Source organism: Rattus norvegicus, chromosome 1 (assembly GCF_021556685.1).
Source record: "Rattus norvegicus strain SHRSP/BbbUtx chromosome 1, alternate assembly SHRSP_T2T, whole genome shotgun sequence".
In the NCBI taxonomy this organism is placed as follows: domain Eukaryota; kingdom Metazoa; phylum Chordata; class Mammalia; order Rodentia; family Muridae; genus Rattus; species Rattus norvegicus.
This window is the reverse complement of record NC_141534.1, coordinates 80,072,164-80,098,785: the sequence shown is the minus strand read 5'-3', so window position 1 is coordinate 80,098,785 and position 26,622 is coordinate 80,072,164. Positions and strand designations below refer to the sequence as shown.

The 26,622-nt window shown below is 49.6% G+C and overlaps 2 protein-coding genes and 1 pseudogene across 8 annotated transcripts; 1 reads left to right on the top strand and 2 right to left on the bottom strand.

Moving 5' to 3' along the window:
• Window positions 1-4,179: 4,179 nt before the first annotated feature.
• Window positions 4,180-7,352, bottom strand: Zfp579 (zinc finger protein 579). Of its 3 annotated transcripts, XM_087554167.1 has the most exons (3): window positions 7,268-7,319; window positions 6,177-6,239; window positions 4,180-6,146 (listed from the first exon to the last, which is right to left on the bottom strand). In XM_087554167.1, exons 2-3 carry the CDS (start codon window positions 6,235-6,237, stop codon window positions 4,549-4,551), a joined length of 1,659 nt encoding a protein of 552 aa, XP_087410293.1. In that variant the 5' UTR covers window positions 6,238-6,239; window positions 7,268-7,319; the 3' UTR covers window positions 4,180-4,548. The 3 variants fall into 3 exon arrangements, with proteins under 3 accessions (XP_087410293.1, NP_001119748.1, XP_087410284.1); NM_001126276.1 differs by having other exon boundaries at window positions 4,180-6,239; window positions 7,268-7,352; XM_087554158.1 differs by having other exon boundaries at window positions 4,180-6,689.
• Window positions 7,353-7,746: 394 nt separating this feature from the next.
• On the top strand, window positions 7,747-9,370 carry LOC148007218 (ATP synthase subunit ATP5MPL, mitochondrial pseudogene; annotated as a pseudogene).
• A 9,839-nt stretch (window positions 9,371-19,209) lies between these two features.
• On the bottom strand, window positions 19,210-26,148 carry Fiz1 (FLT3-interacting zinc finger 1). 5 transcript variants are annotated; one of them, XM_087651995.1, is made up of 4 exons: window positions 25,227-26,148; window positions 24,660-24,737; window positions 24,402-24,579; window positions 19,211-21,390 (listed from the first exon to the last, which is right to left on the bottom strand). In XM_087651995.1, the coding sequence occupies exons 1-4, from the start codon at window positions 25,229-25,231 to the stop codon at window positions 20,200-20,202; spliced, it is 1,452 nt and encodes a 483-aa protein (XP_087508121.1). In that variant the 5' UTR covers window positions 25,232-26,148; the 3' UTR covers window positions 19,211-20,199. The 5 variants fall into 5 exon arrangements, with proteins under 5 accessions (NP_001425201.1, NP_001425200.1, NP_001425199.1 ...); XM_087651998.1 differs by having other exon boundaries at window positions 25,924-26,148; NM_001438272.1 differs by having other exon boundaries at window positions 19,210-21,390; window positions 24,402-24,737.
• Between the last annotated feature and the right edge of the window lie 474 nt (window positions 26,149-26,622).

Below are 26,622 nucleotides of genomic sequence, written 5' to 3'. Positions count from 1 at the left end.
CATCATCCTCCAGCCTCAGAAAAAGCTTGGTTTCTTTTAGGACTTCATCTGGTGAGGCCAGGCCCGTCTCCCAGGTTTCAGGGAGATGGGTCAGACAGGCTGATTGGCATCACCTGCCTGTCACCTCCCTTTAGCAGCTGGGAAAGCATCCAGTGGAACAAATGGATTTCGATATCCTGGAGGTTAGCTTACATTTATGTTGTGTGGGGGAACAGCAGAGGTTTGGGGTGGACTCTAGGTGGGGGTAGAGCATTTACAGGGAGGCCTGGAGGGAAGTGTAGGGTTGCTCCAGGCAGAGAACTGCCTATCAAATCTATGAAAGGTGAGAGCTGTACCAGGACTGGACAGAGGCAGGGAGACAGCCAAGGTGAGGTGCCCATCCCTGGAAGCTTCATGGGAAGGGCGCAGGAAATCAGCTGGGTTTATGGGTCCTGACACAGAGTCACTCTCCCTCTGTCTCTCTTCCTCCTCTTCTCTTTCCCTACTTCCCTATCTTTCTGTGTCTCTGGTCTCTCTCTCTCTCTCTCTCTCTCTCTCTCTCTCTCTCTCTCTCTCTCTCTCTCTCTCTGCCTGTCTCTCCTCATCTCTAGAACTCTGAGTCTTTGCATGCCATCATTTCATCACTGTTCTCCTCACATCCCCTCCTCCTCTCTCCCTCACTTCCCTTCTCCACACAGGGTGGGGTAGGAGCCAAAGGTGATATTTGTCTGGTCTGTTCCCTGCCTGGCACCATGTGGGCAGTAGCAGATAAGGCTTGAGGAGGCTGGGGGCTCTGCCCAGTTGCATTCCAGAGTCAGCCTAGAGGAGTAGAAGTTCTCATGATGGAGACCTAGCGAATTACTGTTCCCACAGCTTCTGTTCCCTGGGAGAGAAGTGTGCCCAGGTCCGGATCACTGTAGTCTCTGTTTTTCTGACTGCACCTGTATCAGAACAGGTAAAGTCCAAGGAAATAAATAAAGCAGAGTCAGATTTACGCCACTCACCTTATAACACAGCACCTGACCTATAAATCATACCACCTAACCTATAAAGCAATGCCTTCAAGATCAACTTGATGCACAGAAATGACTGGATAAATTAGTAAACCAGGATATGGAAAGAATGGACAACACTTCCTTGCAGTTAAGAGACAAAAAAGATTATTCTAGAAACTTCCATCTCTACTAGAAGCTTCAATACCACGTCTTTCTTCCCCATGTGTACATGCTTAGTGACTTATTTACAAAGAATAGAAGCCAGGCCACCATGGTTGGGGCTGCGTATGATCCCAGGGTTCAGGAGGCTGAATTAGGAAGATGAATTTGGTGGCCAGCCTGAGCTACATGGGAAGACCTTGTCTGAAACATAAAATAGAACAAAAACAAAACAAAATCCAGGTGATGAGGTGAATGCCTGTAATCCCAGCTTGGGCAATAGAGGCCGAGGTTGGGAAATTTGAGACTAGCCTGGACTGCATGAGACTTTGTCATACAACAAAACAAAACAAAGCATACAGGCTGGACCTGATGGGGTAAGACATGGCCCAATATTCAAGGCCAGTCAGGAAATTAGAGATCCTGTCTCAAAATAAAAGTTGAAAAGAAAGACTGTAGAGATGGCTTAGTGGTTAAGAGTGATTGTTGATCTTGCTGAGGATGTGAAGAAGAAATAGAGGTAAGGAGACAGGAAAGAAAGAGACAGAGATGGAGAGACAAACATGGAAACAGAGATATAGAGACAAAGAGAAAGGGGAGAAGACAACTACCTATCATTTCAGCCTCAGGGGATCAAGTGCCCTCTATTGGCCTCTTGGGTACCTACACCCACGTGCTCACACCCAGAGGGCCATATATACATAAAACAAAAATAAATATTGTTTCAAAGTGAGGGAATTGGGGATAATGTTCATCCATAAAACCCACCAGCAAAGGGCTGGAGATGTGGCTTAGCAGTAGTGTGCTTGTCTAGAACAAGGCTCCATATTTAAAAGAATGGAGTGCGGGGTCAGTGACATAGCTCAGGCAATAAAGGCACTTGCATCTAAGTCTGATGATTAGACTCCAACCTCAGAGACCCTAGTGGGTGAAAGAGAGAGAGAGAGAGAGAGAGAGAGAGAGAGAGAGAGAGAGAGAACTGACTCTTGAAAGTTGACCTCTGACCTCCACACCATGCTGGGGCACATGCGCCAAATACTTGAGCACACTTGCATACACACATACATACATAGTATATGTAAATAAATAAATGTAAATTGTTTTAAAATGAAGTTTTCTTTTAAAAATAGATGCATGAGAATTCTATACTTTTAACATAACTTCCTTGTGAATTGCTGCTTTAGTCATTTTTCTGCGATAAGACATTATGACTAAGATAACTTATAAAAGGAAGCATTTATTTGCAGCTTACAGTTTCAAAGAGTTAGAGTCCATGACTATCATGGAGGAGCACGGCAGTAGGAAGGCATGGGGCTAAAGCAGTAGCTGAGAGCTCACATCCTGATCTACTGACCTGAGACAGAGAGTCAGCTGGGAATGGCAAGGGCTTTTAAGACCTCAAAGTCCACTTCCAGTGACACAGCTCCTTCAACAGTGCCACACCTCCCAATCCTTCCCAAACTATTCCACCAACTGGAGTATTCCAATTATGAGACTATGGGGGACATTCTCATTCACATCACTCCAATTTCTAATTGCTCTAATATAAGGTTTTAAGTAAAAAGTATGAATTGATGATGGTAGATAGGTGAATGGAAGATGAATAGGTGTCAATGAATTAAAGGGGATGGATGAGTAAATGGATATGAGTTAGGTCAATAATGAATAGATGATGGATGGGTTTAGGATGAGTGGATAGATGGACGCATGGTAAATAGATGCCAATAGATGGCAGAGGGTGGATGGTGGAGAGATGAACGAATGATGAATGCAAGAACAGCCATCACAAATGGAGAGATGAATGGTGGATGGGTAGATAGTAGATTGGTGGGTGGATAATGAATGGATGGGTAATGGGTGGATGTCAATAGCTGACAGAGGGATGAAGGATGATGGATGAATGGATGGATGAATGATGAATACAAGACTAACAATCACAAATGATAGGTAACAGATAATAGATGGGTGGATGAATAACAGGTAGATGATGGGTATCTGGAGAGTTCAATGGGTGGTGTACTGGTGTCACATTCCCAGTGATCCTGCTTCTATGGGCCTGTACTTCCTACCCACCTTGTCCTGTACCATCTTTCTCCATCTACCCCCTAATAAAATGCTTTCTTACATTTATTTTCTGTGCATGTATGTATGTATGTATGTATGGGAGAGTGTATATGTGCATGCATGCACACGCACCACTGTTAGCACGTGGAGGTCAGAGGACAACTTGTAGGAGTTGGTTTCCTCCTTCCACCATTTGGGTCTCTGGTATCGAACTCAGTTCCTCAAACTCAGCTGTAAGTGCCTTTACCTACTGAACCACCACACTGGCCCCTAAGAAGCTTTAGGATTACTCAGTCGCTCCATCTCCTTGTCTATGTCCTCCCACTAGAGTGAAAGCCACAGATTGAGAAGGGATTGCCAGAAAAATGAAAAGCACCCAGGACAAAGTCCAGCACAATGTAGGCGCTCCAGGAGGCATCCCAGCATGAATGAAGGGAGAAAGAAGGTAAGGATAATTCACAGACTAGGGCTGAGAGCACAGGGCTATGGAGCCACAGTGCCCAGGGCCACATCTGGCTGTGTCACTTGTTGCTGTCAGTTCATATCCTTGCTTTGACTCCACTCCCTAAGGGCTGGGGTTACAGTTATGGATCCCCACACCCAACACGGATCGTATCTGGTACTTGGGTTTCCCTCAGGAAAATGGAGTCTATTGGCACCTTTATGATTGCAATGGGAATTTTGGGAAACGCCTTTTCAGAAAGGGTGTTGCAGACTTCCCACATACAGTAATGATTCTGTGCCTAGAAATCTGCCCTACAAATTCAAACAGTGCATACTATGCTGATAGGCTAAAATTGCATGCAGGGACATCACGGTGCTGTCTTAGTACAGTCTTTCTTCTGAATCCAGGGTCCACAGATTTCTTTCGTTATTGATGTCGGACATCCCCCTGGGATCTGGTGCATGAACGACTTCATTCTGAACCCAAGCATGGTAAATCCTGACTCACCCGACCCCCACAGACAGCCTCACTCGTGGGTTGCACGAACTCACATTTATTCACAGAGACAGAGCAACAGGGGCAGACCTTTTGCACTGGGAAACCCCAGGGTCTGGCAGTTCCAAAGAGGTGATGGTGTCCAGTGTGTATAATAGGGATGGGCAGGCTGGGACAAACCCAGCAGTCTTTATCCTTCTGGCCAAATGTCCTCTGCCTTGTCCTGCCTTACTTAAGACATGTGTTGGGGTGAGAGGTTCCTAACCAGCATCAGGGGTCTAGGGGTGGGTAAAGGAGAAGGTGAATGACCCAGGGCTCAGGGGAGGCAGAGGAAGCTCCTCTCCTTCAGTTTCCCTCTTCCTTACTGCAAACCGGGAGCTCAATTCGGAGGGTGGAAGGTGGATGTGTGGGTCAGGAGGCCAGGTCTCCCAATCCACATAGGTGGGCCTTGCTGTCCACCTCCTCATCCTCCATCTCAAAGGCTGAATGGTCTTGGCTGTCAAAACAGGAGGCGCTGAGAAAGACGGGAGGAGCCGGCGGGGACTGAGGTGGAGTGCCAGGTGAGGGAGGCTCTTCCTTGATGTGGGAGATGGGCAGAGGGAGCCCTTCTGCCTCCTGCTTAAACGGCTGTGGAGGCTGAGACGACTGTATGGCCTGGGTCTGGAGTGCCTGCAGCGCTGCAGCCCTCTCCAGCTCTGCCCGTTCCAGCTCTGCGCGGTGGCAGCGTTGGTGGCGTAGGAGGCTGTAGGCGCGGGAGAAACGGCGTGGGCATCGCGGGCACGGATGCGGGGCGGGACCCCCGGCATGGACTTGAGCGTGACGGGCCAGGTCTGCCAGTCGCTTGAACTCCCTCTGGCAACGCACGCACTGGAAAGGGCGTGCCCCAGAGTGGGTGACCCCGTGCTGGCGTAGGTGTGCCCGGCGTCGGAAACCTTTGCCACACTCAGGACACCAGAAACGTGGCTCCCCCGCCGGAGGCCGGGCTGGGGTGGCGTCTCCACCATTCTGCCCGCCTTCGCCCCCTTCTGATGCACCTCCACATTCTGCCCCTTCAACCCCCTCAGGCCCTTTCCCTGAGTTCCGTCCACCTGAGGCCTTGTCGTCCTTCTTGCTGGCCCCGGGTAGTGGGGCCAGCAGGCTGAGAGGGCCATGGACACGGCGGTGCTGGCGGAGGTAGGAGGCCAGGCGGAAGGCCAGGCCGCAGTCTGGACACACAAAAGGCCGATCGGTGGAGTGGACTAGCCGGTGACGCGACAGAGACCAGGGCCTGGCGAAAGCCTTGAGGCAGATGGAACACTGGTGTCGCTTGGGGCGGGGCGGGGGTCCTCCTTCGCCTTCCTGTTCGCCCTCAGGGCGCAGACACGGGTGGGCTTTGAGCTCCCCCTTGGTGGCGAAGGCTTCGCGACAGCGGAGACACAGCAGCGTCCAGTCGGCCTGGAGGAGGACCTGTTTCTCCTCCTGTCGCCCCGCAGCCAGTGCCAACTCTGCCCTTAGCTCCGCAGCCCCAGCCTCGGCCTCCTCAGCTTCCGATTCCCGAGGATCGGTACTCGTGGGGGCAGCCACGGAAGCCGGGTCCCCCGCGGGCCACTGTGCGGTCGCTTCCTCTGCAACCCCGGCCACCACTACCGTGGAGGGCTGCTCCACGCCTTCGTCCTGCGGACCCCAACTGGCCTCGGGCTCCTCCTTCACTGCCCTCTGCGTTGTCAGGTCCATCTCGCCACCTGCGTGCTCCTGGGCCAGGTGGCGCCTGAGCTGGGCCGGCTCCGGGAAGGTGCGTGGGCAGGCAGCGCAGCGCAGAGGAGGCTGAGGCCCGTGGCCACGAAGGTGGCGGGAAAGGTGGGCAGGCCTGCGGAAAGCTTTGGGGCATAGGGGGCAGGCATGGGGCCGGAGGCCCGAGTGGCTCAGCCGGTGTCGAGACAGGTAGTAAGGGAAGCGGAAGAGGCGACCACAGGTGGGGCAGGGCAGAGGTGCCCTAGGGGCTCCTGCACCCCCTCTGCCACGACCACGGCCTCGGCCACGGCCACGGCCACGGCCTCGGCCTCGGCCACGGTCACGGTGAGGTGGGCTGCCCTGGGCAGGTGGAGGGGGCTGTGGATCCATGCCTGTGGGGAAAAGGGGGATAGGCAGGGGTGGGGAGAAGAGATGAAAGATGTGGGGTGAGGTGAAGAGGAGAGCAGAGCAGAGGTACAGGGGAATAGACCCACAGTCCACAGTCCAGAAGAGGAGAAAGGAGAGGCGGGAGAGGAAGGTGGTGAAGAGACAGATATAGGTCAGAAGGGGACAGAGACAGAAAAGGAGAGGAGAGAGTTGTGGAGAAGTAGCAAAGGAGGACAAAGTCCAGGAGAAACACAAAGGAGAGAGAAAGAGAACATAGATATCAGAGGTGGGAATGGGCAGGAAGACAGAACGAGACAAATACAGAGGAGACACAGGGAGACAAAGTCAGCCAACTGATTTTGCTGTAGTGCCCGGGAGTTTGAACATTCTTGGAGGGGCTGGGAACCAGTCCACCCTTGAGGCCCAAGTAGGGTGGGATTCAAAGTCAAGAGGCTCTGTAAATAAAAAGTGTGTGTGTCCAGAAGTCAGGGGCTGGGAGGACCAGGGAGTAGCCGGGTTTAAAGCTCCTGGGTCTGAGGGAGGAGGGGCTGGGGTATGGGGTCCTGGGTCTGAGGGAGGAGGCCTAGGCTCTGGATTCCTGGGTCTGAGGGAAGAGGGCTGGGCTCCTGGGTCTGGGTTTGAAGAAGAGCTGATTCCTGAATTCCTGGGTCTCAGGCAGGAAGACTGAAGGGTAGAACTCCTGGGTCTCAGAACAAGATAGGCGAACTAGACTCTTGCAGGTAGACGCAGCCTCTGAGTCCGGATGAAGGAAGGAGCTGGGTAGGGGGCCCTGACTCACAAGACAAGGGGGAGGAGAGGACTGGGAGCTGGGCTGCAGAAAATCCCCAGAGAGAAGAAGGCTGTGGCCGGGCGTGGTGTCGGGGGAGGGCGTGGATCCTGCCGGCTGTCGGGGGCTCTAGGTCTAAGAGGGGTCTATCTGTTCCGGGTAGGTATGATCTGCAGAACTAGGGCAGCGGGTCGAGGGCTTGCTCAGGGCCCAGGGCTCGCCCCAGTCTCTGGGAGCAGTTCTTACCTCCGCCTCCTGCGCTCCTTTCTTCCTTCCCTGCTGCCGGGCGATCGCGGACAGTGGTGGCAGGGAGGGAGGAGGTTGAGCGTGGTGGTGATGGGGGGGGGGTGGGGTGGGTAGGGGTGGAGAAGGAGGCTGGGCTCGGTGTTACAGCCTAAGTCTTCCCCCCGGAAACACGGCGCTTGGTCGGAGGCTAGAAGAGGAAAGACTGGCTGAGAAGCCGGAAGCGGAGGGCCAGGGACCTTGGGGGGCAGAGGAGGGCGGTGCGGCTCCTGGATCTCGGGAAGGGAAAGGACTGAAGGCTTGTCTTTTGGACCCTCAGAGAAGGAGGGGGCTACAAGCCTGGGACTTTGGATCCAGCTTGCCACCCCTCCTCCATTTCCCAACAGATAACACATATTCATTCATTCTTTCAACAAACAGGCATTTATCAAGTCCTGCCGGTGCCAGGCACTGTGCTGGGCTGCTGGGTCAAGAAGGCAAAGATGGAGATGAACGAAGCAGTAAGTGATACAGGCTTGAAAGTGTGACCACCCTCTATGATAGAGCTTGACTCCCACCGTCCCTTGGTTGCCTGGGCAAGCAATTCTCTCTTCTCCGAGCCTCAGTTTCCCCCTTTATGGTAAGCCCCAGGATCACAACTCGACCACTTTTATCAGAGCACCTACTGTGGTCTGGCTCTGTCCTTGGTGCTGGATCGATAAAGGCAACATTCATAGTATGATAAAAAGAGACGGACAAGAGTCAGTCACCAATGGTGTGGCGAAGAAAGCTCTGTTTTGGGCAAAGTACTGTGGGAATGCAGGGATAGTGAGCTGCCTTTCAAGGGGAGTGAACGCCATTCCTCTAGTCTTCCTCGGCAACCACGTTTTATGGAACCTGGAGCTTTAATGTTTCAGTCTGCTGGATGGGATCAACCTGGCCACATCTCAAAGTGTATGTGATGGAGATAAAGGTCCGTTGCAGGACTCTGCCTGTATTGGACTGTTGTTTTTCTTTAGGGTTAACTTCATGCAAACATTGTTGGCAAGAGGCTGGGTAAATAGTTCCTTTTGTACATGTCTGCGTTGAGTAGAGTTTTGGAAAGCTTTAACATGCTAGCAATTCCAGGAGTTCACCCTCAAGAAACCAGAAACATGCAATATTATACTTGTGCCAGGTTCTTTGCTGCAGCTTTCTTTTCCTTTTTAAAAAATTTCAATGTAGCTATTTTGGGCAGGCAAGATTGGCTCAGAGCAAAGGCACCTGGTTCATAGCTGATGACCTGAGTAAGCTACCCAGGACCCACAGAGTAGAAAGAGATAACCAAATCAGTTCTTGTGGGTGGGCCTCTGACTTCCACACCTATGTGTCTGCACACACACATACACATACACACATATACAGAAACCCACATTCACATATGTACAAACACACACCCATACATACAATACACATACATACACAGAAACACAAATGTACATGCACACATACACACACACACACACACACACACAAACACACACACACATGCACACATTAAACAAATAACTACAAATGGACAGGGCTGAAGGGATGGCTCAGTGGTTAAGAGTGTTTGCTGCTCTTTTCCCATTCTGTCCCAGAATCTGGTGTGGCCTTGATCCCACTGAGATGCTTCAAAGCTTTATTAAGAAGGTCTGGGTCCGGGGGCTGGAGAGATGGCTCAGCGGTTAAGAGTCTCTTAGCCACTCTTCCAGAGGTCCTGAGTTCAATTCCCAGCAACCACATGGTAGTTCACAACCATTTGTAAACAGATCCGATTCCCTCTTCTGGAGTATCTGAAGACAGCTACAGTGTACTTATATATATAATAAATGAATAAATAAATCTTAAAAAAAAGTCTGGGTCCCCATGAGACCCTACTAGACCCAGGTTTACCAGGAAATTTGGGTAGGAGTGGGGTTGATGTCCCTCATCGTTTATAAAATCAGGAGTGCTGATAAAAGAAGTAAAGCTCTGAAAGGCTCCAGTCCTGCGCATGCCCATGGCCATCACTAACTGCTCCCCGAGCCCACTCAGGATGAATACATCGGCTGAACTTAAGCAAGCTGTGTAGATGGGAACATGGAACATCACTGTACAGTTACCTAAGTACCGTTTACAGTGTGGCATTAGTAAATATGTCTGAGAAGCAAAAAAAGAAAAAAAAAAGAGTGTTTGCTGCTGTTCACGTACCAGTCAAGGGCTTACCCCAACCCCCATTACTTCATTTCCAGCACCTTCTTCTGTGTTTTGAGCATATACACACAGAGGGGCATATTGCCAAATAAATAAAAGTAAATCAAATGAAGTTAAATTCTATTACATTTATCATTTATGTAATATGTTTGTTTATTGTTTGTGTGAGGTGCACACACACCACGGTGCATGTATGGAGGTCAGAGGACAACTTTCAGAGTTCAGTTCTCTCCTTCTGTGATGTGGGTCCTGTCCTGGAGTCAGACTCAGGACATCAGGCTTGGGGACAAGTGCCTGAATTGACTGAGCTCTCTGACTAGTCCACTACTGCAGTCTTGGAAATCACTATGAATGGCTGAAAATCTCAGTTACAGATTGGAGGAAAAAATCATGACTGAGAGGAATCTTTTATGTCCTGAAGAAAAAAACGAACAAACAAACAAACCAAAGAAGGAGCTTACTGTGTGGAAACGCGGAGGTTCTCCAAGTGATCGCGTGGAAGAGAACACAGAAGCCACCTGTGCTAAGTCTCTGCGTGTGTCCCTACCTGCAGCCTGGAGACTTGACAAGATGGCTCTGAGGTTAAAAGTGCAATCAGTGGACTGCACTTGTTGAGTACCTGGATTGGGTTCCCAGTACCCACATAGCAGCTCACAATCCCTCTATAACACTCCAATTCCAAGGAGACCTGCCACCCTCTTCTGGCTTACAGAGCTAAGCCATCATGAGGTGCACATACAAAAAGGCAGACAGGCAAAACACGTAAGATAAAAATAAATTCTTGGGCTGGACAGATGGCTCAGCAGTTAAGAGCTCTGACTGCTCTTCCAGAGGTCCTGAGTTCAAATCCCAGCAACCACATGTGGCTCACAACCATCTGTAATGGTATCAGATGCCCTCTTCTGGTGTGTCTGAAGACAGCTACAGTCTACTCACGTATAATAAATAAATCTTTAAAAAAAATAAATTCTTTTTTAAGAGGGGCAAGGCATGGTTGTGCATACCTGTGAGCCCCTCACTTAGGAGGTGGAGACTGAGTAAAATCCCACACTATCAAGATTCAAGGAGTTAGAGACCTGACTGGACTATGTGGTGAGCCCTAATCTTAAATAAATAAACGAGCAAACAACAACAAAAGAGGGGAGGGGAGGAAAGGAGAAAAATAACAAATTTAGATGGGCAAACAGGAAGAATTCCAAACAGAAGAAAACAAGGGCGCTGTTACTTGGGGGTGGCATCTGCAGTCTTGGATTGGGGCATCCATGGTGGCCAGTTTGTCAGAGAGAAGCCTCAGTCCCGTGCAAGGTCTGTGGCCAGCTGAGCCTGCAATCATTCAGAGAGCACTGAGGAGCCATTGAGAAGGTTTTAAACAGGAGAGTCATATGATCCGATTATGATTTAGAAACATTCCCGAGGAACCTGCACTGAGGCGGAGGGTGGGGGTGGGGAGCGGGGGGCGGGGGCGGGGCGGGGATGCGGGGGCGGGGTATGTGTAAGGTGGAGCTGTAGGCCAGGGTTGTAAGGCTACTCTGGTCCAGGTGAGAGGTAGCTGGGTCATTGTGACTCAGCCGGGTTACCCACTACAGGGATACAATCAACTCACCAGCTTTTCTCCTTCCAGCCTAGAATCCAGCCCCTCAAATTACAGCTCCTCACTTAAATAAACGAAATAAAGGCAGACAACCAAAAGCGTTTGTGCTTGCCCGCAGGGATGAGAGAACGACCTGTGGGAGTCGGTTCTCTCCTTCCACCCTGTGGATTCCAGACATGAAGCTCAGGTCGCCACGATTGGCAGCAAGTACCTTTACTTCTGACAGGTCTTGTTGGTCCAGCCACACCTCATTGGGGTCAATGAGGTTCAGATTCTAACTGTATAGCCCGGATTGGCCTCAAACGTGTGATCCTCCTTCCTCAATGTCCAAAATGCTACCAGGCCCAATATTTCCTCAACTAATTTCCACCTCCTGCTTCCTTTATCTGTAATGCCCTTCCTTTGAACTTAATTCTGTAAGGGTTTCCTTGCCTCAGGCATCCCCAGAGACGTATGTCTGGTGCATGCTAGCTAAAACGGTCCTCAGTTTTCTTTCTTAAAAATTATAAATAAATAAATAAATAAATAAATAAATAAATAAATAAAAGACTAGAGAGATGGCTCAGTGGTTAAGAGCACCGACTGTTCTTCCAGAGGTCTGGAGTTCAATTCCCAGCAACCACATGGTGGCTCATGACCATCTATAATGAGCTCTGATGCCCTCTTCTGGTGTGTCTGAAGACAGCTACAGTGTACTCATGTTCATAAAATAAATAAATAAATAAAAATTGCCATTATTCTTTCGATTTTTTTTATTTATGTGTGAGTTGGTGTGTGTGCACATTTGTGCAGTGCACAAGAAGGCCAGAAGAGGGTGTCAAATCTCCTTGAAGATGTTGGTGCAGTAAGAGCTCTTAACTGCCACGCCATCTCTACTGCCCAATTTTCTTCTTTAAAAATACTTTTGCTACATTTTATGTATTGGTTATGTTTGTGCTGGGGGCGGAGTATGTGTCTGTGCCAAGGCATGCATGTAGAAGTCTGAAGACTGTTCTCAGGAACCAGTTCTCCCTTTTGACCATGTTGGTCCCAAGGATTGAACTCCAGTCACCAGGCTTGGCAGCAGGTACCTTTACCTGATGAGCCATCTGGTCAACTTTACCCTTGTTTTTCAACGTTGCACTTACCTCAAACAAACCTTAGACTATTGGTGATTACCTGGGTTGGCCATCTCCCTCTGGATTTTATAGAAACTCCATGGAGGCAAGTTTCGCTGCACTGCTTCTAGTACCATGCATTTGGGGGATGAGCAGGGCTGGTGACGTAGCTCAGTTGGTAGAGAACCTGTCTAGCTTGCAGGTCGATCCAAGCATGAACCAAGCTTGGTGGCTCAAACCCAGCCCTGGAGATGTGGAGGCAGGAGGATATGAAATAGGTCAACCTGAAACCTTATCAGAAGAAAGGGAACTATGACTTTGGGACCTAGAACGGTGAGGAGTGGGGTGCTGAAGTCAGATGGGGGAGAGAGACAGAGAAGTCTGGTGAGCTTTCAGGTTGGTCAACAAGAGCTCTGCCTCAAAGCGAGCCTTGGGAGTTGCCAGGATCCCTACAGTAATTACTGCTTTAGAGAGGTAGAGGCTCCTTTCTGTCCTCCATGACAGTAGCTGTAAACTTGGCCTCAGGGAGGCAGGTTTGGTGACCAGCTCTGGGATGCCTCTGTACTTGGGAATTGCATGGTTTTTTTCCTTCCTCTCAGATTTTGTGAGTTGTTTGTTGGTGGTCAGATTTTGTTCTGTTTTTAAACAGAGTCTTGCTATGCATCCTGGGCCTGAATGAAACTCACAATGATCCTCCTGCCTCAAGTTCTCCAGTGCTGTCTGGCATTACAAGCCCGTGCTACCATTCAGGAAATGGATCAATCTCTTTCATCACTGTCTTCCTGAGCAGGAAAATATGTGATGGAGGTGAAGTGGGCAGCTCCCATTCATCATCCCCCCAGCCACAGGTAGTTCTGTCTCTATGACAACTCTGGCACCTTTCCATGGTGTTCACTCTGTTCCGAATCCTTCTCTCATGACCCACCTTGTCTTCAGGGGGCAGTGCCTATACCCACGGGACAGGCCTCGTTTCTCCAACTCAAATGTTTGGTTCTATTTTTTTTGATACAGGGTCTCATTTAACCCAGATGCACTTGAACTCTGGATAGATATTCCTGCCTCTGCCTCTCAATCGCTGCTTTGTAGATTTAGGATAGCATATGCCCTAAGATTTATTTTATTCAGGAAGAGTAAGCCTTGTTTCTGGACCTCTATTGCTGAGTGAAGAATACTGTATGTATGTATGTAATGTATTATATATTAAATAAAATATTAAACTTATTTATTTAATTCATACAGATGCTTTGCCTACATGTATGTCTGTGCACTACATGTGTGCCTGTTTTCCGTGAGAAGCAGAAGAGGGTGTGATATGTCCTGGAAAAGAAGTTACACCAGATGGTTGTGAGCCACTATGTGTACTCGAACTCTGACCCTCTGCAAAAGCAGCAAGTGTTCTTAACCTTTAAGCTGTCTCTCCAGATCCTACAAAATACCTCTTGGTTTTTGCATTTTTGTCTGTCTGTCTGTCTGTCTGTCTGTCTGCCTGCCTGCCTGCCTGCCTGCCTGCCTGCCTGCCTATCTATCTACCTACCTACCTACCTACCTACCTACCTACCTACCTACCTACCTACCTACCATCTATCTGGGTAGCATGCATGTACCATGGTGCACCTGTGGAGATCAAAGGGCAAAAATCCTTTCTTCCTTTTCACCATGTGGGTCACAGGGATTGAACTCAGGTTGTCGGTTTGGCAGCAAGCGCCTTTACCACCAAGCCATTTCTGTGGCCCCAACATTGAGAATTCCATAAAGTCTAGCATCTCTGGGGAATGACTTTGATCCCAAGGGATGGGACTTATTCAGATTGGCAACTGTGAGTCTTGGCCAAAAAAGTCACCCCCCACCCAATATCTGTCTCAACTTTCTTCCTTGTGATATATAAGATATACAGATTAAAAAGTGCATGGTGGAGCTGGAGAGATGGCTCAGTGGTTAAGAGCACTGACTGCTCTTCCAGAGGTCCTGAGTTCAATTACCAGCAACCACATGGTGGCTCACAACCATCTGTAATGGGATCTGATGCCCTTTTCTGGTGCGTCTGAAGACAGCTACAGTGTACTCATATATAATAAATAAATTGTAGTGAGCCATATTGGATTTGGGCCTGGCTGTTTTGTGACTGTTTAGCTCAAGGTGGCTACGTGACTCTGGGCTGCATGGCCACAGAGGTTCAACCTTGAAATGACTGCCATACAGACATGAGATTGTTGAACTAAAGCCTCTCCCAGGAAGACCCTGGGAGCAATGACAGGATGTTTCAGCCTGAGCAAAACACCGGATGTCCCTGAGCAGATTCCTGAGAAGGGTTCGACCTTTTCAAAGAACATGTCCCCGGAAGACTGTTGCCTCTTTGTTATAGGAGGATATCTTGCAGTGTAGTGATTCACCTTATATCCTTGGGCACTTCCCAAACTCCCCCACCCTAAGCTTCGGTTCCCGCTTCTATTCCTGCCTCAGAGCTTTAAATGCTGTACATTTCTCTCAATAAACGAGACCTTGACAACAGAACTTTGCTTGGTCTCCTTTTTCTCTCGCCCCCCCATTAGGTCCAAGGGTAGCGCCCCTTCGGGACCCTGAATAACTGGGTCCCCGCTGGTGGGGACAATAAATCTTTTTTTTTTTTTTTTGAGCTGGGGACCGAACCCAGTGCCTTGCACTTGCTAGGCAAGTGCTCTACCGCTGAGCTAAATCCCCAACCCCCGATAAATCTTTTTTTAAAAAGGTGCATGGTGTAAATGAACAGTTGAGCAAAACTGTTTTTAAAGGAACCCAAGCAGGGTGATAGAATCCTTGCCTTGCCCAAGGCCCTGGTTCCATCTTGCACTGTAAAATACAAACAAGACCAACCAACCAAGAAAGAAAGAAATCAGGGCTGGGGAACTGGTTCATGAGGTAAAGTACCTGCTTTGCAAGAATGAGGACCTGAGTTCAGAATGGCACAGCATGATTCTGTAGGGAGTGAAGATGCTATGCCCAAGTTGCAGGTACCCTAAAGGCCACCGAAGAGTCAACTCCAATGTAAACACATAAGGGTCTTTATCACGAGCTCTCAAGCAAGGTCTCTCACTGTCCCTGTCACAGCGGGTCAGAGTGAGAGCCCCAAGTCTAGGGATGCAGGGTATTTATTGTAGTTATAGCAATCTTGGGGGAATTTCCATACAGGTCAGCAAGATAATGTTTTAAAAACTACATTTCTAGAGAGATGGCTCAATGGTTAAGAGCACTGACTGCTCTTCCAGAGGTTCTGAGTTCAATTCCCAGCATAGTATCTCATAACTGTCTGTAATGGGATCTGATACCCTCTTCCAGTGTGTCTGAAGACAGCTGCAGTGTTCTTATATACATTAAATAAAGAAATCTTTAAAAAAAAAACAAAACAAAACTACATTTCTGGCATACTCTGTAGGAACCGAACATGGAGACAAAACCACCCGACGAACAGGATGGCTGAGTTATCTATTCTCTGCAGGATGACTTAAGCTATCTATATGTACCTTGATCCTGCTATTGTAGCCTGACTGGCTGTTACTAAGGAGTCTGGGTTGCCATAGGGTGCTTATTCAGGAGGACTCTGTGATTTTCTTCCTGGGATTAGAGTTTAGTCCCCTGGTCTTGCTCAAAAAGGAGTGTCTTCAAAAATGGAGTCAGTTGGGCTTTACAAAGACAGGCAGGCACCTGAAGCTCACTAGTCAGCCAGCTAGCTTAGCCAAAAAGAAGTTTCAGATTCAGAGAAAGACTGTCTCAAAAAATAAGGTATGCGGGGACTGGTGAGATGGCATAGCAGATGAAGGGGCTATCTGTTAGCCTAGTGACCCAAATTTGATCCCTGAGACCCATATGGTAGGAAAGAAAGAACTTTTGAAATTTGCCCTCTGTCTGCCACACTTATGCTATGGCACATGCACAAGTGCACACACAAGCACACACACACTAATAAAAAAATGAAACAAGGTGAAAAGTAATTGAAAAAGACACCTCAAGTTAACCTCTAGTCTCCACAGGTGCGCACGCACATGTGCAAACACACACACACACCTGCATGAACATGTGCACACACAAACAAGTGCACACACCAGAGACACAGTAGTGAATACATGCATGCATGAATGATCCCCAGATTAAGATATAGGGCATTCTTAGCTACCAACAATCACAGACGTTTCCTAGATGTCTCCTCCTATGTTTACCCTTCCAACTAGCTCTCTGAGTTTTGTAGACAATTGTTGTCCACCAGGCATGTGGCATAAGCCTATTACCTCAGCGTTCGGGAAGTGGCAGCAGAACAGAGAGCTCAGGGTTTTCCTCTCCCGTATAGCGGGTTTGAGTCTAACATGTGCTACATGATACCCTGTCACACACACACCAAGTCCTTTTAATTTTTTGGCTATGCATGAGAATGCAGGTGCCCTCAGAGGTCAGAGGTGTATGATGCCTCCAACTGGACTTACAGGAGATTGTGAACTGCCTGATGTGCCTGTGGGGAACTGGCCCGGGTCCTCCGAAAGAGTAGTATGTACTCTTACCCTCTGAGTTCTCTCCATCAACACATGTATGCACACATGCACACACACACACACACACACACACACACACACACACACACACACCTGGCTTTTTACATGGGGGCCCTTGAGATGGCATGTGCCATTATGTCCAGCCATCATGGGCTTTGAACTCTAGTGTGTGGGTAATGGGAGGGGTCAAGAGCTAGGACAGAGCTAGGTACTTCAGAGTGGGTATTTGGCTGTGATCATGGACAGTGCAAAGATGCAAAGGGAGGCTTTCAGTGCAGAGGCTGGGACAACACATGCCATTTTCCTGCCCTCTGCCTGTTGAATGGAGCAAGGAGAATCAGGGAGCCCGTGCAGGCTACTTGAGTCTGTCAGGAGAGAGCTGTGAGAGTCTAGGTGAGAGGATAAATAGAAACCTGTGGATCCATTTAAGACAGATACTGAGGGTAGCATGTAGAGGACTAGTTCTGCGTACTTGTGGCTTATCCATGTCTGTTGTACATTTAATTTAATCAGGTGGTGTGGGCAAGTGTATCTCTCTGAGTTCAAATCCAGCCTGCTCTACATGGTGAGTTCTTGGCTAACCAAAGTTATATAGTGAGACACCATCTCAAAAGTAAAGTCTAGGAGCTGGGGATTTAGCTCAGTGGTAGAGCGCTTGCCTAGCAAGCGCAAGGCCCTGGGTTCGGTCCCCAGCTCCGAAAAAAAGTAAAGTCTAGAAGCCAGGTGGTGGTGATGCATGGCTTTAATTCCAGTACTTGGGAGACAGAGGCAGGCAGATCTGTCAGTTTGAGGCCAGCCTGGTCTTATACAGTAAATTCCAGGACAGCCGGGGCTACACAGAGAAATTCTACCCTGAAAAGTAAAAGTCCAGGACAGTTGTGATTGTCTATTTTGTTCACTGTAGAGCTCCCACACGTCTTGCATGGAGGGTTGTGATGAAGAATGTGAAAGCCAACTTCCCCTTCCCTCGACTCACTCTCCTCCTGTATATGTCTAGGTGTCCCCAACCAGTCCTCATTTATGACCAGGCTAATGCAGCCTCTGCAGAGAAGCTGTTTGAGCCACCAGTCATTCTATCTAAGCTGGTGTGCTCTGGGCACTCACTCTGTGTGTGTGTGTGTGTGTGTGTGTGTGCGCGCGCGCGCGCGCGCGCGCATGAACTAGGGACTGAATTTAGGACAATGCACATGCATGTTAGGCAAGTGCTTTACCATTGAGTCACTGTCCCTGCCCCTCACTGGGGGACTCCAGGCAGGGCTCTAACACTGAGCCACGCCCCCAGCCCCTCACTGGAGGATTCTAGGCAAGATCTCTACCACTCATACAACCCTGCCCCAACACTGGTAATCCTAGGTATTCTATTGATCTTCATTCCCAGTGCTCTTTTCAATCTTTTCCCCCAAAATGTTAATGTTCTTGTGTGTGCACAGTTATGTATGGGAGTGCCACACGTGTGTGTGGAAGGAAGCCAGAGGACAACTTTAGGTGTCATCCTTGACAGTGGTGTCCATGTCCTTTGAGATAGGATCTCTCATTGGCCTAGACCTCATGAAGAGGGCTAGCCTCAGGGATCCTAAATCTGCTTCTTTAGTATCATCACACCTGGGATTTTTGTGAGTTCATGTCCTCATGCTTGTGGGTGAAGCATTTCACTGACTGAGCTATCTCCCTTCCTAGCCCAACCTTTTATTACGAAGTTGGGGTCTAAGTTAGCCAGGCTAGCCTTGGACTTCTGAGCCTCCTGCCTCAACTTCAAGTAGCTGGGATAACAGGCCTGCACCTAAGGCAGCTGCTCCCACTCTCTCCGCACTCTTCCTTATTGGTGCAAAGGTCTTGTTCATCAGTTCATCATCATATGAAATTACCATCTCCATTTGACCCCTCCTCCCTTTCCATACTCATTGCCCACCACTGGAATATAAGCTCTAGGAGGGCCCAGCATTTTCTGCTTGGTCACCATAGGGTCTATGCAGTGTTTAGAATGCTTAGTGTGGAGTATGCGGGCACAGCACAGGAAGGCTGTGGAACATGCATGAGTGGCTCTCTTCTCTCTGGTGGGCTGGCTCTGTCCCATAGAGTTTCATGAGAGGTCTCATATATACATTCATCTGCAGAGTTGAAGGTATGGAGCCTCTTCAGGAGACTGCTTGGTCTCCAAGGGACATGTCCTATGGGGCGTTTCTGGGGTGTGGGCAGCTTACCAGTGGCTACACTAGTGAGTGACTTTCCCACTAGTCATTAAATGCCTATACTCAGGGAGGGGTGGGGCCCTGTGAGTCATCACCACCCCCTACCATTAACTGCTTATAAACCCACAAGGAGGGGCAGGGTATCTTAAGCCAGAAGCAAATACTGAAGCTGGAGTTATAGGTGGTTATGAACAGCCTGGTGTGGGTGCTGGGAACTGAACTCTGGCCCTCTGAAAGGACAGTATTCATTTTTAACTGCTAAGCCATCTCTCTAGGCCCTAGGGGACATAATCTATGTCCAAGAAGGAGAAAGCCCCCACCTCCCTGAAACCCAGGATTAGAAAACAAGACAGTAGTGATTGAATGAGGTTTATTGGAGTCCCAGAGACATTGGGGAGAGGGGTCAGGGGTCAGGTTGAGGCTCACAGGGGAGAAACCCCTGGCCAAGTTCCCCTATCCCCTTGTGGCGTTGGAACAAAGAGTCAAGTTGTAGTGATGGGAAGACCAAAGTACTACAAGTCAAGGGGGAGGAAAACCTCAATGTCTACCACCTCCACCAGGTCACAGGATTGGGACAACTGTGGTCAAAGGATTGCGCTCTACAGCATAAGGGAATGTCTGCCCTATTACTCTAAGGAGAGTGGGGTTAGGCCATAACCATTCCAGACACCAGCCCATTCTAAGTGGATAGGAGTATGTGCATCTGGGTCAGTACAACCTAAAGAGCGGGGAGACTTTGGGCCAGTCTAATCTAGTGTTTAGGATGGGGGAGACCAGTAGGGTCAGACCATTCTGCAGTAAGGGAGACCTAATCTGATAGTGGGTTAATTGAAGGTGGGGGGTATCTACCCTGGTCCTCTTTCAGTATAGGAAGCAAAATGGGGGGAAGGCAGATTTCGGTTATACTCATTTTCTGGGGCCACCAGTGGCTGACAGGTATCATCTGGAGGGGATCCTGGAGGAGTTCAAGATATTGCCCCACCCCCATTCCCTAATGAAGGTCACCTGGAATGATGGCTCACAGGGAGTGGTGGGTGGTTAACACCATGGAGGTGCCCACATGTTATCTGCTGAGAGATGTGAGTGCAGACCCGTTTTCATTACTACGTCACCGGTCTCGGAGGCCAGCTGATTTGAACATGCCACATTCCAGGGGTCTCAAAGTCAAGAGTCTCTGTAGATTTCAGAGAGAAATTCCCCAACAATTATGTTCTTGGATCCCTTTGCTAAAAGATGCTTCACTGTGGTCCTATGTGGGTTCTGGGCGGCACCATTTTTCCAGGCAGGGGCCTGGCTCATCTCATGGTCTGGCTCTGGACTTAGTGGGCAGGGGCGTCCTGGTTATTCAGTCCATGCCCCTGTGTAGCTTCAGGTGCCTGGAGAGGTTGCTAAGCGTGATGAAGCCCTTGCCACAGATGTGGCAGGGGAAGGGCCGCTCTGTGCCATGCAGCAGCCGGTGACGCTTGAGGTAGCACTCATGGCGGAAGAACTTGCCACACTCCAGGCACGGGAATGGCTTTTCCCCAGTATGGACCAGCACATGCCTTTCCAGGTCTCGAGGAGAGCGGAACAACTTCTCGCACTCAGAACAGCCAAAGATTTTCTTGCCACGGCTGGAGGAACCGGGTCCGGGCCCTCCAGCCACCTGCTCACCCTCACCGTCGGGGGCTGCCTCCCCGCTGCCCTTACCATGGCTTGCACGCCGATGCTCCTCCAGGGCGGCCAGTGCTGCGTACAGCGCCCCGCAATGGCCACAGCCGTACGTGGCTGGGCCAGAGTGCGCCTCTAGATGGCTGGCTAAAGCAGGGGCAGACGCGAAGAAGGTCCCGCAGTCGCATTGGTACAGTGTGTCTTCTGAGGATGCTTCGGCTGCCGCAGCCGGAGCCTGGGCATTCCCAGCGCCCTCATCCTCGGGAAGCAGTGCCTCCAGTTTGGGAACGCCTGCACCAGTAGGGCTCAGGAGTAGCCCGGCGTCCCAAGTTGGTGGGGTGGCCCCCACCTCCGCTGTGTCACCCTCTCCTGCCACCTCTGGAGCCCCACCCGAGGCCCAAACCTGTGTTGGAGGTGCACTGCTCCCCTGCAGGTCGTGTGTGAGCTTGTGGCGTTCCAGCAGCGCAGGTGCATTGAAGTCGCGCTCACAACGCGGGCACTTGAATGGCTTCACATCAGTGTGTGCAGCCCAGTGGGCTGCCAGCTCCCGACCATGGTCAAAACGCCTGGCACAGGCACCACATGCAAATGGGGGCAGCGAAGCTGCCGCAGCTGCTGCAGCCTCTGCCAGTCCCCAGCTGGTCGCTCCAGCTCCCTCCAGGCCCTCTCCTCCACCGGACCCTCCACCTCCACAAACTGAGCAGGGACCAACGTTGCAACATACTGAGCAGGGGGAGCTCAAGGGAGGCAGGCCCGGGCTAGGCTGCAGGGGAGAGGGAAGTGTGCCCCGGTGCTGACGCTTGAGATGGCGGCCCAGGCTGGAGCGAGAGGAGAAGCGGAGCTCGCAGACCAAACAGCAGTAGGGCTTCTCACCAGTGTGGACGACCTGTGAACGAGAACACAAAGGAAGGGCTGAAGATTTGGGCCCTGCAACAGACCCCAGAAGAATGAACCAAAGCTCTAGAAACCATCGCTGGTCCTCATCTGCTAGGTTACTAGAACGGCATCGGGGTGCATGGGGGCCATTGAGAAGGGACCTTACCTCCTCATCAAGGCAAGTTTCCCAAGTGCCCCTCATGAAAAGTTAAAATACCATAATGAAAAAGTAGTAGGGCTTTATCGAGGCCTGTTAAAAGAAAGCTACTTCCTCCTGGCCAGAAGAATTGAATCGGGTTAGCAACACGGTTCAGTGGGTAAAGGTACTTGCAGCTAAGCTTAGTGACTGGAGTTTGATCCCTGGGATCCAGATAGTGGAAGGAGAGAACTAAGTCCTGTAAGATGAGCTGTGGCACATCTTACTCTGTGGAGCTGGACTAGTACAAGTCTTTAATCCCAGCATTTGGGAGGCAGGGTACAGTGGTAGGCCAATTCTGTGAGCTGGAGGCCAGTCAGGCATTCAAGGTGAAACCCTTCACAAAACAATCAATGAACTGAACAAGAACAAAAAATGGAATAAAAATATTTTAGAGAAAGAACAGAGAATCAGGGTTCTATCCCCGGCACCCACATGGCAGCCAACATTATCCAGTAGCTCCAGTTCCAGGGAATCCAATGCTCTCTCTCCCTACCTACTGAAGCATCAGAAATGAAATGTCGTACAGACATACAGGCCAGAAAAACACCTATATACATAATAAATAAGTAAATAAATCTTAAAATGATCTATTCTAAATTCTATTTTGGGCTCTGGGTGGAGACACAAAATTCAAAGCTGCCTCACAGAATACCGTTGTCATCTCCCAAGACTTAATCCAAGCTGGGCGGTGCTGGTTTACTTTTAATCCCAGCACTCAGGAGGCAGGGGCAGGTGGATTTCCAAGTTTGATTCTAATCTGATCTATAGAACTAGTTCCAGGACAGCCAGGGCTACACAGAAACCTGTCTCAAAACAAAATAAAACAAGCAAACAAACAAACAACAACAACAACAACAACAAAAAGAGTTAATCCAGTTGGATCTGTCAATGACCTAACCAGGAGACAGCTAAGGAGATGGGAGGGATGGTTACCTCATTAGTGAGGTGAAACACTTTGCGATCTTCAGAAGTTCTCCCTTGATGCCCTTGCTTACAGCTCTTTCCTGAGTCTGCATGCTATTCTGAGTTCTTAACTCAAAAGGCCTAACTAGTCCTTCTCTACTAGCTTCCTTTTCTTTCTTTTTTTCTGAGACAGGGTTTCTCCATATACCCTTGACTGTCATGAAACTCACTGTAAACGAGGCTGGCCTCCAAGTCAGAGATCAGTTTGCCCACCACCCAAGTGTTGCGATTAAAGGCCAGCCACCACTGTGGGTTCCTTTTCTACTTTCTGTCTCTTCTGTGGATACCAGCCCAAGCCCTCAGCATGCTTGCCCCCACACTCTGAAGTTTCTGTGACTCTGAAGAGACACCTCCCATATAGCCGCTTGCAGGACTTTACCAATGAGCATGCCTTCTTTCTTAGACTAACTTAAAGGGTGGTCTTTCTCTCTTCCTCTTACTGCTTTCCCAACCCCCAACCTACCTTGAAGCTGCCAAGATTATAGCTGGCCTTTTAAGCCTTTTTCTTCCAAATTCTAGTAAGATATCCTCAAGTTTCTAAGTCTGCTTTAAATTTTTCTTGTCCAAGAGACTAGGAACCTACAAAAGGGGACTCCATCTCCCCAGTCACAGCTCTTCTATAGGCCAGCTGGCACATTCTCTGTCTGACCTCATCTAGGAACTAATTCCCACAGAATACAGCAACGGCCAGGGCTCTAGGCACCCACAGGCTTGAGTTCAAATCCCATCTCTTCTCTGTAAACACTCCTGCTTTTTCCCTTTGTAAAACGGACTACTTCACAGTCCTCTGCGTGATGCCCCAACCAAGTGGTTCCCCAGCAGCTCCTTCCTTGAGCAGACCTAACCCGGAAGCCAAGGCAGCTCCCAGGACTCCATCTATTATTCTCCCTAGCTGCAAGTGATCTTATGAGCTATAACTAAAAGTGGGACCCCACTATGCAGCTTCCACGAGATTGTCATTCATCCATGATGACATGGGGCTTGGTGGTGATGCCTGCTTAGGGGTGGAGGGTGGGATGTTTCACATGCTGCTGTAACCCCTCACCTGTGCTAAGGGAGCCCAATTAAACCCTCTGGTTTGCCAAGCAGAACTTCTGGTCTGCGCTAATGTCCTACCTGGGAAAATGCTAGTTTGTTTCTCCCCAGGAACAGATAATGGAACACCGGTGAGCACATCAAGGCCTTCCCACCTCTGGGCTTTTGCACTTGCTGGTCTTCTGACCTAAAATGCTTTTCCCAAGTGGACATCTTATCTCAATCAGACACACTGTGCCTTCTTGTCTATAGAAATCTAATGTTCTCCTATATATTAATTTCTGTTTTACTGTCTGAGACAGGGTCATATAGTGCAAGCTGGCCTCAAACTCTGTGTAGCTAAGGATGACCGTGAACTCCTGATCCTCCTGCCTCTACCTCACAAGCACTGGGATTATAAGAACATATCACTATGCCCTGGTTTTTTTTTGTTGTTGTTGTTGTTTTTGTTTTTTTAATTTGCTTCCCAACTTCTTCCTTAGAGAAATCTTTTCTCAGAAGCTGCTTTCTTTAACCTCTACCTAGTGCCTGATCATTTGAAAGAATGGAAGTTTTCTGAAGGCCTCTTTGAGTTCTCTTGAAGGTCTGTGTTCCGTGTAGGGGAAACTGATCACTGCAGAATACAGGAGTTGGGTGTACATGGACCTATTTTCTAGATGGTAAGGAAGAGAATTAAAAACACAAGGCTGCAGATACTGGTAGGCATTAGAGGCTTCAGCAGGAGAGATAGAGAGAAACTTCCTAGCCAGGGGCATCTCTAGTTGCCTTTCCTTGAGTGGAATGGAGTCCCAGTATGTCGGCCATGTGTGGCTCCCCAAACTCACCTGGTGGTGCAGCAGGCCAGTGGAGTCTCGGAATCCCTTAGGGCAGGCGGAACATCGGTAGGGTCGCTCACCGGTGTGTGAGCGCAGGTGGTTAGCCAAGTTGAAGCTATGCTTGAAGCCCTTGCCGCATCGAGGACATGCGTGGGGCTTGAGCGCTGTGTGTCGAGCAAAATGGCGCCTCAGGTCGGATCGGTAACGGAAGCTCTTGCCACATTCGCTGCAGTGAAAGGGGACCCGAGGCGCAGTGGCAGATGGCGCTGGCCCTGGAGCAGCAGGAACCACAGGAAGCGAGGGGTCATCCATGGTGGGAGGTTTGGTGGTAGCTTGGGGCTTTCTCTGGAGTACAGAAAAGACACAGCAGGTTAGAGTCACCTCTCCACTGGCCATCCCTTCCCTTGGCTCTCTTGGCTAAGAAACAGTGGTCCCAGCTAAGACTCTCCCAGCGATGCTAAGCCACGCCCACTACCTCACTCTTTACAAACCCTCTTCGTTCTCTAAACTTCCTAGCCACATTCACCTTACTTTTTCCTCAAGAGGTGTTCTGAAGGCTCTCCCTCAATCCTCTCCAAGCCTGCCCACTACAAATTAAGGCCCCCCTACTCTTGCTTAGGTGCGGGTGTGGGCTGCCTCCTTTTGAGCCCCTCCCTCTCTTCCCTAAGCATTCAGTATTTCTCCACAGATCTCTTTTTTTTGTAGACAAGTTATCGAAACAAGGATTTTGGGCTGAGCACCTTCGCCTCATGCTTGTAGGGAATTCACACTAGTTCTGCAGTTTTCAGAAACGGAAACTCTTTTTACATATGAAAATGGTATATCAGTGCTTACCTCATACAGTGATGGTTTGAGCTAAGTAGCAAGGTGTACCTCGCACTTAGGAAAGCCGAGGAACAGATAGGACTTAACTGAGTAGTCTGACGAAGTTCCTCTTACTTCCTTTATTCTTGTATGGTTCTAAGTTAATTTGACTTTTCTAAGTTAGATCTTCACTGGGACTTTTTCTACAATCACCTCTACTTTCCTATTACTTTCTTAGCTTGCCGCTAAGCTCCCTCCCAACATTTTTAACTTCATGATAAAAACCTGACGGTTCTACTAAAAGCCTCCAAATTGCACACATACATCAGCCTCCTTGTCATGGTGAGCTTTTCTCTAGGTCACACCTCAGGCAAACTTCACACAACATACTCTGGGCCTCTCTTGTCTTACTGGACCCCACTTTCCCACTAACCTAAATAAGTTTCTTAAATTTTTTCAACCAAGGCCCTTTCCCCCATTGCATGTGATTCACGCCTCTTTACTAGGCCCCACTTTGTATTCCATTTTCTAACCAGTCTCTATCTACCCTTTCTTGAAACCCCTCCTCTCAGACTATAAACCACGCCTCAACAAGCTCCTCCTCCAGTTCTGCCCCGCCCCAACCACCATAAGCTCCGCCCCCTGCACCCCCATAGTGTGAGGTGCTGCAAGCCCCCCTCCCCCGCTCGATCTTTCGAACAAGGCCCGGAAAACTGGCCCTTTGTACCCCTTTCCCTGTCCCTAGAAGGTGCAGTCTCCGGCGTCCAGGGCGGGGGCAGGTCAGGCGGCCGGGGGACTAGGCGAGACCACCTTGCTTTTGCGTTGCGGAGGTCTTGGAGACCAGGCAGGACCCCGGGAGGCCGGGAAAGTCTGTCCGCTTTCCTGTTTAATTACTTACACCTCCCTCTGGGCGCCGACATTTTGGGCAGCGAGGTCAGCGTCACTTCCACCTGAGGGGCCTCTCGACTTCCGCCTCGGCTCTTTTCTCCCCCAACTACCCCCCCGACAATCCCTCTTTCCCCCTCCTTCTTGGCTCCTCTTTCCCGCCCCCACCCCGCCCTTCTGTTTTTCCTTTCCTATTCCCAGCCACAGAGGTTAAAGAGGCTCGGCTAGCGCCATCTTTGTTGAGGGCAGGGGAGGGGCGGGGCTTAAGTTACCCACGGCGCTATATAGACTAAGGGCAATACACTCAGCGCGCATTTCGTAGACCACGGTACGGTTACGAAGGGTTATGTTATGAACATAGATATGTTCAGATAGGATTCCTTTTTTCTAGTCTTTGACTTCTGCTAGGTAGGATGCCAGAAGAGGAAGAAAAATCCAAGTGGTCAAACTTGTTCAGAGTTAAGAAACACCAAGCACCATTTTACTACTTTTACTCCATGGAGCTTTGAAGCTGCTGGGCGCCATGTTAATTAGGGGCACT

What these genes read in the sequence shown, in the direction of transcription:
- Zfp579 (NM_001126276.1), bottom strand. Translation starts at nt 6,237, where the DNA reads ATGGATCCACAGCCCCCTCCACCTGCCCAGGGCAGCCCACCTCACCGT.
- Fiz1 (NM_001438272.1), bottom strand. Translation starts at nt 24,704, where the DNA reads ATGGATGACCCCTCGCTTCCTGTGGTTCCTGCTGCTCCAGGGCCAGCG. An exon ending in CTGGCCTGCTGCACCACCAG is followed by an intron (nt 21,391 to 24,401) that starts GTGAGTTTGGGG and finishes TCTCGTTCACAG; the next exon opens with GTCGTCCACACTGGTGAGAA.